The 14,130-nt window shown below is 41.4% G+C and overlaps 1 protein-coding gene across 2 annotated transcripts in view; it reads right to left on the reverse strand.

Annotated features, from left to right (window-relative positions):
* Positions 1–12,669, reverse strand: part of MAPK14 (mitogen-activated protein kinase 14) — a 98,401-nt gene extending 85,732 nt beyond the window's left edge. Inside the window, exon 1 of one of the 2 annotated variants that reach the window (XM_053603810.1) lies at positions 11,626–12,669. In XM_053603810.1, the coding sequence (XP_053459785.1) occupies positions 11,626–11,741 (116 nt within the window). In that variant the 5' untranslated portion in view covers positions 11,742–12,669. The remainder of the gene's footprint in view (positions 1–11,625) is intronic. The other variant, XM_053603809.1, reaches the window with a different exon arrangement.
* Between the last annotated feature and the right edge of the window lie 1,461 nt (positions 12,670–14,130).

Consider the following 14,130-nt stretch of genomic DNA (forward strand, 5'->3'; position numbering starts at 1 on the left):
CAACTTAACTAAAGGATGCAGAAGAGAAAAAAGATACAGAGGACCTTCAAAGCAATCTATGAGGAAACATAAGTATGTCCCCACTAGACTGGTATTTTCAAAAGCAAGGACCTTTCCTGCTTTTTCATTTTTTAAATCTCTACAAACACAACACCTAGTACAGTGCACTGGAAATACTAAATCAATGAATTTCTGAAAACAAAGGGAACAACTGGTGTGCTTTCTTTGCATGGTCACGTGTTGTGTGATATCTACATTCTGAACCATAAGCTTGCAAACCAAATCAATCAAGTACACTGACAATAAGTCACCCCCACGCACCCTTCCTTCATGTCATAGTCATAGTGGCAATCTAACCAAGGCCTAAAAGGAGTAGATTTTTGAGGAAAACAAGGGAATCTGTAACCATATCATTCAAAGGAACAGGAGCCAACATGTTCAGGATCTAATGTTACTCAGACAGCAGGTCTAGACAAAATAAACATTTGGTCTATTACCTTTTTGTTATGTTGCCATGGGAATCTGTATTTGCAGGAAAACTTATTTTCTGCAACCAGATGATAAAGCAGTGAAAGGGGGAGAGTGTTGATGAAAGAGAAGAGTTTATATCTACAAAGGCAGGGAAGGCAAAAAATAGTGTGGGCTTTTATAAGGCCACATTTCTGGGGAATCTTTCATGTCTAAGAACTATTCAAGTTATAGAGAAGAGAGTCATTGGGGCTTTGTAGCCAAGATGTTAGTGACAAGAAACAATAGTCTGACCTCTACTAAAATTATTGTAATGGGGAAAGGTAGAAGAATCTAAAGCAGACAAAGGGCCCTATATAACAGAAAATAAATGGTATCTTAAATGCTTAAATGTTGAAAGAAGGTAAAAATGACTATTAAAATATGACCCAAGAGGGCAGCACCTGTAGCTCAAAGGAGTAGGGCGCTGACCCCATATGCTGGAGGTGGTGAACTCAAACCCAGCCCTGGCCGAAAACTGCAAAAAAAAAAAAAAAAAAAGACCCAAGAGTAAGAAAAACTCCAGAAGCCAGGGAGTGGGGTGGGGCCTTGGTGTGTGTCACACTTTATGGGGGCAAGGCATGATTGCAAGAGGGACTTTACCTAACAATTGCAATCAGTGTAACCTGGCTTATTGTACCCTCAATGAATCCCCAACAATAAAATAAATAAATAAATAAAAAAGAAAAATAAAAAAGAAAAACTCCAGAAGCCAAAGACGTTAAAAAGCACTCAATCTGGCAGCCAGTTAATCTTCCTTTTACAGCTAAACTAATAAACTCTAGAACTAACCTCTTTGCTCCCCTCCTTTTGGTAACAAAACCTTGAAAAATTAAAGTTAGTCCATGTTATTTAAAGAACTGGACTATAGGACCTTGAATCTCTAGGGCAAAACAAAAATACTGGCTCTGGCACTCTGAGCCTGCTGGAATCAAAGTTGTGGGTATGGGTCAGGGGTCTGCGCCAAAACATCTAACTCCCCATTCTAGCCTAAACCACAAGAGTGCCTCTAATGGGTAAGGAACAGAATGAAAAAAACAGGGCAACGCCTGTGGCTCAGTGAGCAGGGCGCCGGCCCCATATACTAAGGGTGGCAGGTTCAAACCCGGCCCTAGCCAAACTGCAACAAAAAAATAGCCGGGCATTGTGGCAGGCACCTGTAGTCCCAGCTACTCAGGAGGCTGAGGCAGGAGAATCGCCTAAGCCCAGGAGTTGGAGGTTGCTGTGAGCTGTGTGACGCCACGGCACTCTATGGAGGGCAATAAAGTGAAACTCTGTCTCTACAAAAAAAAAAGAATGAAAAAACAGGGACCACAGAGCACAGTGATCTATTAAAACATAAGTTAGAGCATGTTTTTGCATGGTTTCTCCTCTCAGAGGTAAAGTCATAGTCCTTACAAAGCCAAATAAGACCCTACACTATCCCTCCCCGTCTACAGCCCCTTACCCACTTTCCACTCTGTATATGGTTCCTGGTTCATTGAGCTCTAACCACATTAGTCTCCTAGCTATTTCCTGGTGCACAACACCTTTGCCACAGGCCCTTTGCACATGCTAATCCCTTATCCTGGAATTATTTACCATTCACTCATCTATGTCCAACCAGTGTCTTAACATAACATCCTTCAGGTTTTTGCTCAACTGTCATTTAATCAATGAGGCCCAGCCATCTCAGCCATCCCAGAACTCTCTCTCTTTCCCTTGCTTCATTTTCTTCACAGCACTTAATATCTACCATACTATAAATTTTATTTTTTTATTATCTACTTCCACTGCCATGCCTGATAGAATATAGCTTTGTAAGGGCAGAAATTTGTGTCTGTTTTGTTCACATTCAATCTCCAGCACCTAAAGAGCAACCCACATATGGTAGGTGTTCAAGGTACAATATGCAGAGTCCTGCCCCAAGGGACTCTGAATTCCTGAACCCTACAACACTCCTCAGTTCAGAAAATGCGATAAAATGTACTCATTTGCCCAAGGCCAAAATAGGAATCATCCTAGACACCTCACTCTCTAGTACTTTCCTCTACCCTCCTACCCCCCCTCCCATTTAGCCTGAAAGACAACATGCCCAGAATCCAGGACCTATTTGTCAAGGGCAGAATTTACAGACCACCCCATCTTCTTCTACTCTATAATAAATTCTTAAAAGGCTGGAATGCTGAAAATTTGGCTAAATGTATAAATTTCATGTACAGGCATACCTGAGAGATGTTGTGCATTCAGTTCCAGATCCCCACAATAAAGTGAACTTCACAAAGCAAGTGACACAATTTTTTTGGCTTCCCGGTACATATAAAAGTTATGTTTACACTATACTGTAGTCCAAGGGGGCAAAAGCACTGTCTAAAAAAAAATTATATACTTTTATATAAAAATGCTGTATTACTATAAATGTTCATGATCATCTAAGCCTTCAGCAAGTCAGTCTTTTTGCTAGTAGAGGATCTTGCCTTAATGCTGATGGATACTGACTGACCCAGGTGGTGGTTGCTGAAGGCTGGTATGCCTATGACAATTTCTCAAAATAAGACAAGGAAGTTTGATGCATCTATTGACTCTGACTTGCACAAAAGAATATTCTGCAGTATGTACAAAAGAATATGCTGTAGTACGCAATGCTGTTTGATAGCCTTTTACTCACAGAACTTTCAAAATTGGAGTCAATCCTCTCAAACCCTGCCACTGCTTTATCAACTAAGTTTATGGAATATTCTAAATCCTTTGTTGTTATTTCAATAATATACATAGCACCTTCACCAGAAGTAAACACCATCTCAATAAACTACTTTCTTTGTTCATCATAAGAAGCAATTTCTCATCAGTTTTATCATGAGATTAAAACAATTCAGTCATCTTCAGGCTCTGCCTCTAATTCTAGTTCTCTTGCCTCTTCCACCACATCTGCAGATACTTCCTCTACTGAAGTCTTGAACCCCTCTAAGTCATGCATGAGGGTTGGAATCAACTTCTTCCAAATTCCTGTTAATGTTAATATTTTAATCTATTAGGCCCAGCATGGTGGCTCACACCGGTAATCCTCTGGGAGACTAAAGAGGATGGATTGCTTGAACTCAGAAGTTCGAGACCAGCCTGAGCAAGAGGGAGACTCCTGGCTCTACTCAAAATAGAATAACTAACCAGGCATGGTGGTGCACAACTGCAGTCTCAGCTACTTGGGAGGCTGAGGCAAGAGGATTGATTAAGAGGATTGAGGTAATGTGAGCAACAATGACACCACTGGTACTCTACACAGAGCAACAGAGACTCTATTTCTCAAAAAAATATTTTTTTGACATAAAAAGTATATATTTTGACATACAGCATGAATATATATGTATATATACATTTTTTCCCTCCTCCCATGAACCACAAATTTCTTAATGTCATTTAGAATGGTGAATACTTTCTAGAAGGTTTTCTATTTACTTCGCCCAGATTGTTCAGAAGAATCACTATCTACAGCAGCTATGGCCTTATTAGTCAAAATTACCCCTTGATCCACAGGCTGCAAAATCAACACGTGATAGGTGGCATGAAAACAATATTGATCTCCTCAAACACCACTATCATAGTTCTTGGGTGACAGTTCATGGTAGTAATATTTTGAAAAGAATATTTTTCAGCAGGTCACAACAGCAGGCTTTACAACAGATGTAAACATATGTTTTGTTGTTCCACTTATAGACCACCAGCAGAATAGAGTTAGCATAATTTTTAAGGGCCCTAGGATCTTTGGAATGGTAAATGAACACTGGTTTCAACTTAAAGTCATCTGTCCTTTGAAGCCAGGCAATGACTTCTCCTCTTTAGTTATTAGAGTCCTAGTTGGCATCTTCTTCCAACAGAAAGAAGGCTGCTTCATCTACCATGAAGATCTGTTGCTTAGTGTAGCCACCTTCACCAATTATTTTAACTAGATCTTCTAGATAACTTGCTGCAGTTTCTCCATCAACTCTTGTTGATTTACCTTGCACATTTATATTATATAGAAGCCTCTATCCTTAAACCAACCTCATTAACTACCCTCTGCTAGCTTCATCTCTTCTATAGCTTCCTCACCTCTCTCAGCCTTCATAAAACCAAAAATATTTAGGGCTTTGCTGATTAGCCGTTGGCTTAAGGAAATGTTGAAGCTGATGTGATTGTCTATCCAGACCACTAAAACTTTCTCCATCTCAGCAATAAGGCAGTTTCACTTTCTTGTTCATGTGTTCACTAGAGTAGCACTTTTAATTTCCTTCAAAAACTTTTTCTCTGCATACACAACTTAGCTGTTTGGCACAAGAAACCTAGCTTTCAGCCCATCTCAACTTTGTTTTTAAAATTAATTAATTAATTTTTTGTTGTTGCAGTTTTGGCCAGGGTCAGGTTTGAACCTGCCACCCTTGGTATATGGGACTGGTGCCCTACTCCCTGAGCCACAGGCACCACCCAGCACATCTCAACTTTTGACAAGCCTTTCTCACTAAGCTTAATCACTTCTTGCTTTTGATTCAATGTGACTGTTCCCTCCACTTGGACACTTAGAGGTCATTGTAATGTTATTAACTGGCCTAATTTCAATATTGTTATATTTCAAGAAATAGGGAGGTGCAGGGGGAGGGAGAGAGATGGGAACAACCCATTGGTAGAACAATTGGTAGAACACACAGTATTTATCAATTAAGTTTGTCATCTTACATGGTCATGGTTTGAGGTGCCCCAAAACAATTCAACAGTAACATCAAAAATCATTAATCACAGGGGCCAGGCACGGTAGCTCACGCCTGTAATCCTAGCATTCTGGGAGGCCGAGGCAGGTGGATTGCCTGAGCTCACAGATTCCAGACCAGCCTGAGCTAGAGTGAGACCTCGTCTCTAAAAATAGTCGAGTACTGTGGCAGGCGCCTGTAGTCCCAGCTACTGGGAGGCTGAGGCAAGAGAACCGCTTAAGCCCAAGAGTATGAGGTTGCTGTGAGCTGCGATGCCACTGCACTCTACTGAGGGCTACAAAGTGAGACACTGTCTCCAAAAAAAATAATAATAATAACATATTGCCATAACAGATATAATAATCAAGTTTGAAATATTGCAAGAATTATCAAAATATGACACAGAGACATGAAGTAAGCACATGCTGTTGGAAAAATGGTCCAATAGAGTTGTTCAAAGACAGGGTTGCTATAATCCTTCAATTTATAAAAGATACAATTATCTGCAAATTGCATATAATAAAATGGCATGCAATAAAACAAGATACGTTTATACTTAATTTATGGGAGCACTATAAAAGACAAACTACTTCTAATATTGATTCTTTTACACACACAAAAAAAATTCAGCCAGATTTGATGGCCCACGCCTGTAATCCTAGCACTCTGGGAGGCTGAGGCAGGATTCCTTGAGCTTAGGAGTTTGAGACTAGCCTGAGCAAGAGCAAGATCCCATCTCTATAAAAAATAGACAAATTGAAGCATAAAGATCACTTGAGCGCAAGAGTTTGAGGTTACTATGAGTTATAACAATGCCCTGGCATTCTACCCAGGTCAGCAGAGTAAGAATCTATCTCAAAAAAACAAAACAAAAAAACATTTCCAGTTTAAAGAGGTTTCTGTTTTTTGTTGTTGTTGTTGTTGTTTTTGTTTTATTGAAGAAACATGTGCATGACTTCTAAGTACATGGCTATCATGAGAAGAAATCCCTAGGTTCCAAATCAAGGGATTCTACCTAATAATGAGGTTTTTCTGAACACTATCATTACCTCTTGGATATGAACACACCAACTTTATACCAGATTTTATCATAAAGAGCAAAAACCTTACGTATTGTCTAAAGCCTGGAGGGGCAGTTATTTCTATTTATACCTGGAGAGAGATATTTCTATTTATATCCTATACTTATAAATTTATACATACAGTCTCTTATATAATACAAACATATACATATAGTTTCAACTTTACATAAATGTACATCAAAAATTTTAAACCAATAGGATTCATAAATTCAGGAATGAACTATATGCACTGCCTAATAATTCTTTTAGAAAAATTTTTAATCTGGGCAATGAGTTCATTTTTGGTTTATCAATTCTGAGGAAGACTTCAGTTAATTAGGTTAAATCATTATCCCTCAGATTAGTTGGGCAATGAGACTGGTAGGATTGCTTTTCTATAGTCATAGCTCTATTGCCAAGTGACTTAGTAACTCCTTTCTGCCCAAAAGGAGGCAACTTGCACAAGAGAAGGTGCCACCACACAACTCAATAGCCCACAAGAAAGAAGTCTGCTACAGTGTTGAAACCCAGAACCAAAACCAAAGTAGCACTGACAAGTATACTATTCCTTAAATGAACGAGTGCAGCTCCTCATCTAAAAAAATTGGTTAATAAATACTGGCCCTCAGAGGGCTAGTGAAAACTGATTGATAATGCTTTGAATGAAAACACTTTATAAAAGCAAAATCCCATAAAAATGTCAGTTAATTCTAAAGTGAGAGTGATTTAGCCCAGGGAATTCTTCCACCTTTCAAACTCAAACCCCAGAGACTCAGCAATATTTGCACTGCTGCCCATGAAGTCAACATAGCTCATCTATGAGGCTGAACTAGAGGGAAATCAAGAGGAGAGTACTTCTCAGTATCAAGAAATTAAACTGTCAGAATTGAAAAGTTAGAGGTCCAATACACTCTTATTTTAAATGGGAACCAGTGGAAAACTATTAGAGAAAAAAATGGGATTTGAGAAATAAAATATGGTTATAACCAACTTGAATAAACTTTTTTTTTTTTAAACAGTCTCACCGTGTTGCACTCAGTAAAGTGCCATGGCATCACAGTTCACAGCAAGAGCTCTAACTCTTGGGTTTAAGTGATTCTCTTGCCTCAGCCTCCCAAGTACCTAGGACTACAGGTGCCCGCCACAATGCCCAGCTATCCGGTTATTTTGTTGTTGTTGTTGCAGCTGTCATTGTTTAGCTGGCCTGGGCTGGGTTCGAACCCGCCCGCCTGGGTGTGTGGCCAGTGCTGTAACACTGTGCTACAGGCACCAAGTCAACTTAATAATGTCTTGTTTTTATTTATTGTGCCTTTGCTCATTCTAAAACAAACAAAAAAAAGATTTAAAATGCTGAATGGGGGGACTGGGAGCAGTGGCTCGCTCCTGTAATTCTAGCACTGTGGGAGGCTGAGGTGGGTGGATTGCCTGAGCTCACAGGTTCCAGACCAGCCTAAGCAAGAGTGAGACCCCACCTCCAAAAATAGCTGTACATTGTAGCAGGCACCTGTAGTCCAGCTACTGGGGAGGCTGAGGCAAGAGAATTGCTTAAGCCCAAGAGTATGAGGTTGCTGTGAGCTATGATGCCATAGAACTCTACCAAGGGTGACAAAGTGAGACTCTGTCTCAAAAAAAAAAAAACCTAACTAAAATAAATAAAATGCTGAATGGCCATTAATACTAAAATAAAAATTAGCTTCATTTATTTTTATTATATTTATTGGAACAATCTTGTTCTACAAAGCACTACGAAGTTGGATTTGGTATCTTTGCCATTCTCTTACTAAAGGTTTTGTTACATACTTTATATGTTGATGATAAATAAAAAGTGCAGCACAATTCCTAGAAAATGGTAAGCAACTCACAAAATGTAGCTATTAAACGTACTAGGCTATAAGCTCTATGAGAGAATGGATTGTCTTGTTTTGTCTTGTTCAGCATTAGGTTTCAGATCCTACCTTGCTACCCAGAGTTGGTATTCATTAAAAACTGTTAAATTAATGGTGGAATATGATCTAAGTAATTCTCAACTCTCACCTCTTATTTACAATTACCTCCTCCAATGAACAGCAAAAAAGGAGCTGGAAAAACCGTACCCCAGAGAAAAGGCACTTAAGTTCCTGTTTATATTTCCTTGAACTCACCACAAAGATTCTCCCCTCTGTCCCAAAGCCACAAAATCAATGCTTTGCAACAATGTGTTCTTAAACAATTTTACTTCATTTCCCCTCACAAACTGATTAAAGTTCCTTAAAACTGCAAGACAGTTTAGTTTAGTTCCCTTTACCCTTTAAAAAGAAAAGGCATATTTGTAAAACTTTGTCAATTCTCAAATTTCTAGCCTGATTCCTTGATCTTTTATTACAGTTGGGTACTTACACAGGCTGCTACTTTTTTTTTTTTTTTTTTACTACATTTAGTATAAATTGAAATAATAAAATAGGGTTAATATAAAAATGTCTTAAAAGTTATACACCTGGCTGGGCACCTATAGCTCAGCGGCAAGGGCACCAGCCACATACACCAGAGCTGGTGGGTTCGAACCCAGCCTGGGCCTGCCAAATAACAGTGACAACTACAACCAAAAAATAGCTGGGCGTTGTGGCAGGTGCCTGTAGTCTCAACTACTTGGGAGGCTGAGGCAAGAGAATCGCTTAAGCCCAAGAGTCTGAGGTTGCTGTGAGCTGTGATACCACAGCACGCTACCAAAGGCGACATAGTGAGACTCCCTCTCCAAAAAAAAAAAGTTACACACCCAAGTATACCATACTTCAGAACAGCGGTTCTCAACCTGTGGGTCGTGACCCCTTTTTAACAATGAAAATACATCGCAGCATTAGGAAAGTTGAGAACCACTGCTTTAGAGCAATAAGAATCAAAAAAATTTTCAATAATGTTGCATTTTTTAAATAAAATTCAAAGTTTTTTTTGGAAAAAATGCAGGCCCAGTTCAACAAGTCCCACAAAAAACTGTCATTACTGTATAGTTATTACTCTTATCGGACCTAAAGCAGTATCACCAACCTTATTGCTTAATCTTTTTCATCAGACTTTAGTCCAAATTCCCTAAATTACTTAGATTCAAATTGACTTTGTTATTCCCTAAAATCAAATCTGCTGTCAAAGAATGAGAATGGAGAAAAGTAACATATGCTTCAAAGTAGATTCTAACAGAAGTTCCAAAAAAATGTTTTCTGCCACACCTCAAAAGGCACTAATCCAAAGAGCAACTTCAAATTAATACTCTGAGACAGAACACTTACTTGTAAATCTAAATTTCAGCAATATGTTATAGATTACATCTTAAATCTCTTTGGTAGAAATTCTACTAAACAAAAACTCAGCCTGCTTGGAAAGATACACAACATACCTAACAGTGGTTGTGTCTGAAGAAGAGAGTAGTGTGGCTAGAGAACAGAAAGGAAAGGAGGTTTTAACCGAATACCCTTTTATACATTTTGTATTTTATACAGTGTCAATGTATTATCTATTTTTAAAAAATTATTGAACAAAAATACTTTCAAGTGTCAGATACTGCTAGCTTCTTTACCACAGAAAAGCTTAGCACTAAAGAAATGTGGATTTAATTTTAATGGAGCTTTACTACCAATCTGGATCTCCTGTTCCAGTGCAGAGCTAGTCAAAACAACTATTCAGGCTCAACCAAACTCCTTATAGTTGAGCTATTCTTCTGTATCACTCCATTAAAGTTCAAACAGCATTGGAGAAAATCCCTGATACCACAGAAATTAATATGTCAATGAACTATTAAAAATAGTAAAAGAGAAATGATCCAAAAACATCTTTGAAAATTAGCAAATCAATAATGATTATACTTAATGAATGTAAAATGCTACAAATTCCTTTTGTAAACAGCCATAGTGTAAAATGGGAGAAAGATGTCAAGTGTGGTGCCATCTGCAACATAATTCAAGCAGCTTGAACTAGAAAACGCAATATGATCCACTGCTGGACACAATTGCACAATCTCTATTACCCAGAAGATTCTACCAAACAGGAAATTCATGATGTGACTTTAAGGAACACAGGAATCATATTTAAAGATTAACACATGCAAAACCCTGAAATTTGTTCCAAAACAAAAAAATCATTTCACAGGCCCCAAACGATACATACAACATAAATTACTGAAACCTAGAAAAAGTTGACAGTTAAATCTGATATTTAGTATCAGATCAGGAACTTCCAAATTATATAAAAGCTAAAATGTTGTATATAAAATCTTGGAAGTTAGAGAATAGTCAAATATTTCAGGACCGGAAATTTTATGGCATCGGTTTCATTTAAAACACACAGTGTAAATTAAAGCTGAAAAGTATCTATCTTCCCTTCCTTTTCTACGTGCTGTTTCACATCCTTATGAAAACCATCGTGTACTTCAGGCCATAAATGTAGAAAATTCCCTGCAAACTCTCTAAGGGTCTTTAAAAACGCAGGAATTACCTTAATTAAAAAAAATGTTTACAATACCTCCCAGCACTGTTAATACCCCTTTGATCTTGAAAGCGCTCAACGGATCTGAATCTCTCTTGCTCCAAATGAGAAAATTGTTTTGTCGAACAATACTTAAATGAGCAGTGGTATGTTATGTGACTAATCGGTGAGGCCACCAGTTTCTCAAGCTACAGTATTCTTGCAGGCACTACCACCACCCTCCCTCTACATAAAGGAAATACGCTTTCAACCGAATCGGAAACACACCACTCAAGCTGGCACAGTGCTAACTGAGATAAAGTCGGTATTTTAAGCTCTATGGGCTGCTGCTAATTCAAGTCCAAATTGAAAAAGAACGCTTCTCAAAACGGATTTCGACAGAGGTTTGGAAAAAAGCCCTGAGAGCGCTCCCTTCCCGGTCAGTTTTGTTCAGAAGACCTGCAGTCTCCAGGTAGGGCTTTGCCCTTCGCTTCCTCCGGCAGCTCGCCGGGATTGTCTGCTCAGACCGCAGACTCCAGGGTCCCAAGGTGGGAGCCCCCGGGGAGAGGGACCTTCGGCTCCATGCCGCGAAGCAGACCACCAAGGAAGCCGCCCCTCCCTCGGTGTCTGCCCCTGGAGCTGCAACCCTCCCAGAAGGGAATGTGCAAGGTAGGAGCCAGAGCCGAACTCCAGCACCACCATCTACCTCCCACAGAAGATCTGAGTCCAGCACACCGTGGACCACACACCTGCGTGTGCTGGGTGAGGGATGTAAGGGGCGCAGGACAGGCAGGGCACCAAGAAGCAGCTATGCCCTCCCCCGAGGAAAATTCCTGCCGCTTGGCGCAACGCTGAGCGGAGGAAGGCCTGGGCCTCAACTGTGAGGGGCCACCCCTGCCCACCGCGGCCCCAGGCCGAGCGACACTCACCACACCGAGCCATAGGCTCCGGAGCCCACCGGAGACAGATTCTGATAACGTTCGGGCACCTCCCAGATTGTCTTGTTCAGCTCCTGCCGGTAGAACGTGGGCCTCTCCTGAGACATTTTCCAGCGGCAGCTGCGGGGCAAGAAGGTGGCCCTGAGGGGCCCCCGCCTGCACCCGCACCCGTTCCCGGCCCTAGTTGCCCGCCCGGTTGGGCGGGGACCTAGCGCTGGTCGCCCGCGCAGGTGCGGCTGCCGCGACCCCACAGACTCCCGCGCGCTCGGCCCCTGTCAGCTGCAGCTGCTGGGCGAGCCTCAGTGATGGGGGTGAGGCGGCTAAGAGCAGGGGCGCGCTCCGGGGCTCAAAGCTACGACCGCCGCGACCTCCCTGCACCCTCTCTCCACCAGGCCGATTCCGGGGCGCTTCGCCGGACTCTAGCTCCAGCTGCTGCGACCGCTGAGGCTCCAGTGGTCGGGGTTCCAGAGTCAGCGAGCAGGAGCCTGCCGCTGTACTCTCGCGATTACAGTTCCCGGGACTCTCCGAGAGCCGAGACTTTACCCAATATGGAACCTGCCCACAGGAGGAGGGGTTGTGTGGGGGAGAGGATGGGTGAGCAGTTCTCGCGAGACGAGAGCAACAACTGGAGACCAAAGGCAGAAACTCCCAGGGACTGGTCTTAAGAGCGAAAAGGTGGACGAGGAAAGAAGGGATAAGAGGGCACCACGCGTCGCGTGCGCCCCACCGTGGCCGGCGGTGCAAATGCCTGGCTCCATGATGGAAAGCAACAGTGACAGTGTGCAAGCTGTCAGTCACCAGCAGCAGAGCACTTGCTTAGCAGAACCCTCAATTTCCAAATAAAGCTTGCACCAAAAAGAGACAGGTTCCAGTCAGAAAGCTGTTTCATTCCCATCTGCTAAGGACATACGGCTTACTCTTCGGAATTTTAGTGAAGTCTGTCCCAAAGGAAAATATTAACCCTGCATCAAAACTGAGGTTTTTCACCCAAACTCTCCTAGCAGTTCTTAAAATTTTATGTGAAGAATCCCCCTGGGACTTTTTTTTTTTTTTTGAGATAGAGCCTCAAGCTGTTGCCCTGGGTAGAGTGCTGTGGCTTCACAGCTCACAGCAACCTCCAACTCCTGAGCTCAAGCGATTCTCCTGCCTCCGCCTCCCAGGCACCGAGCCACTGGGACTCTGTTTTAAGATGCAGATTCCCAAGACCCACAGGGAGTCTGACTGGGTAAGTGTGGGCATCAAGAATTTGTATTTTTAGGGTGGAGCCCGTAGCTCAGTGGGTAGGGCACCAGCCACATACACACAGGCTGGTGGATTCGAATCTGGCCCAGGTCAGCTAAAAACAACAATGACAATTGCAACAACAACAACAAAAAAAATAGCCAGGCGTTGTGGTGAGCGCCTGTAGTCCCAACTACTTGGGAGGCTGAGGCAAGAGAATCACTTAAGCCCAAGTTTGAGGTTGCTGTGAGCTGTGATGGCACAGCACTCTACCCAGGGTGACAGCTTGAAACTGTCTCAAAAGAATTTGTATTTGTATTTGTATTTGTATTTTTAGAATACATCCTGGCTAGTTCTGATTCAGGAATGTCTCTAGTATCTTCCTTTAAGAAGCATTTAAAAAAACATTACATTGAAGGTTTGAAACTGACTTCTACCCTGAAGAAGGATCCAGTGCAATAGATACGTATATATTTTTTAATTCAAGCCTCTTCAGGTAAAAACTGGGCAGGGAGTGGTCTTCTTGCACTGTTGCATTTAAGCTAGTCAGTTGACTTTTCTTTGACCTTAGTTCTAGCTTCTGCAAGAGAATTCCTGCCCTACATTCCCAACTAATGGGGTAATTTGTAAAAACTTAACAAGATAATAAATGTGAATGGTTAAGGTATTAGAGCCCACACCCACTGTTATCAATCTATGCCTACAATAGAACTTGTCACCAGGAGGAGAAGCATCAGATTCTGTCTTGGGCACTTCTCATCACTTCCCATGATCATTCTCTTCTGTGTTACACATTCCTTGGAGGGCTCAAACTTTGCCCCCCTTGTCCCAACATCAAGCATGATATCTAGAACATAAAATGTACCCCATAAATATTTGTTGAAAAAATTATGAACAACAACCATGATCTCAATTTAAAGGGTGGTACAGGATCCTCATTTCTCCTCAAAGAAAACAACAAAACCAAAAACCAGGGTCATGAGTGACTCATAGAAAAGCTCTTTTGGATCCAATGTGGTTTAGCCTGGATTCTCTTGCCTACAAAAACATGCTGCTTGAGAATGTTTCAAGCCAACCTGTGGGTTAGGGAACTTTCTAAGAAATAATGGAGGGTGAAGGGGGATGTGAGAACAAAGACATGACTGTGAAGAAGTGAGGGGTGGGAGTGGGGAGTCAAGGCAATGAGTGGATGGATGCAAGGGGTAAAGAAGAAGCTTGAAAGCAGGAATCCTAAGAAATGCACATATTTATCCAACAAACTGGTATGATGAGGTA

Source organism: Nycticebus coucang, chromosome 9 (assembly GCF_027406575.1).
Source record: "Nycticebus coucang isolate mNycCou1 chromosome 9, mNycCou1.pri, whole genome shotgun sequence".
NCBI lineage: Eukaryota > Metazoa > Chordata > Mammalia > Primates > Lorisidae > Nycticebus > Nycticebus coucang.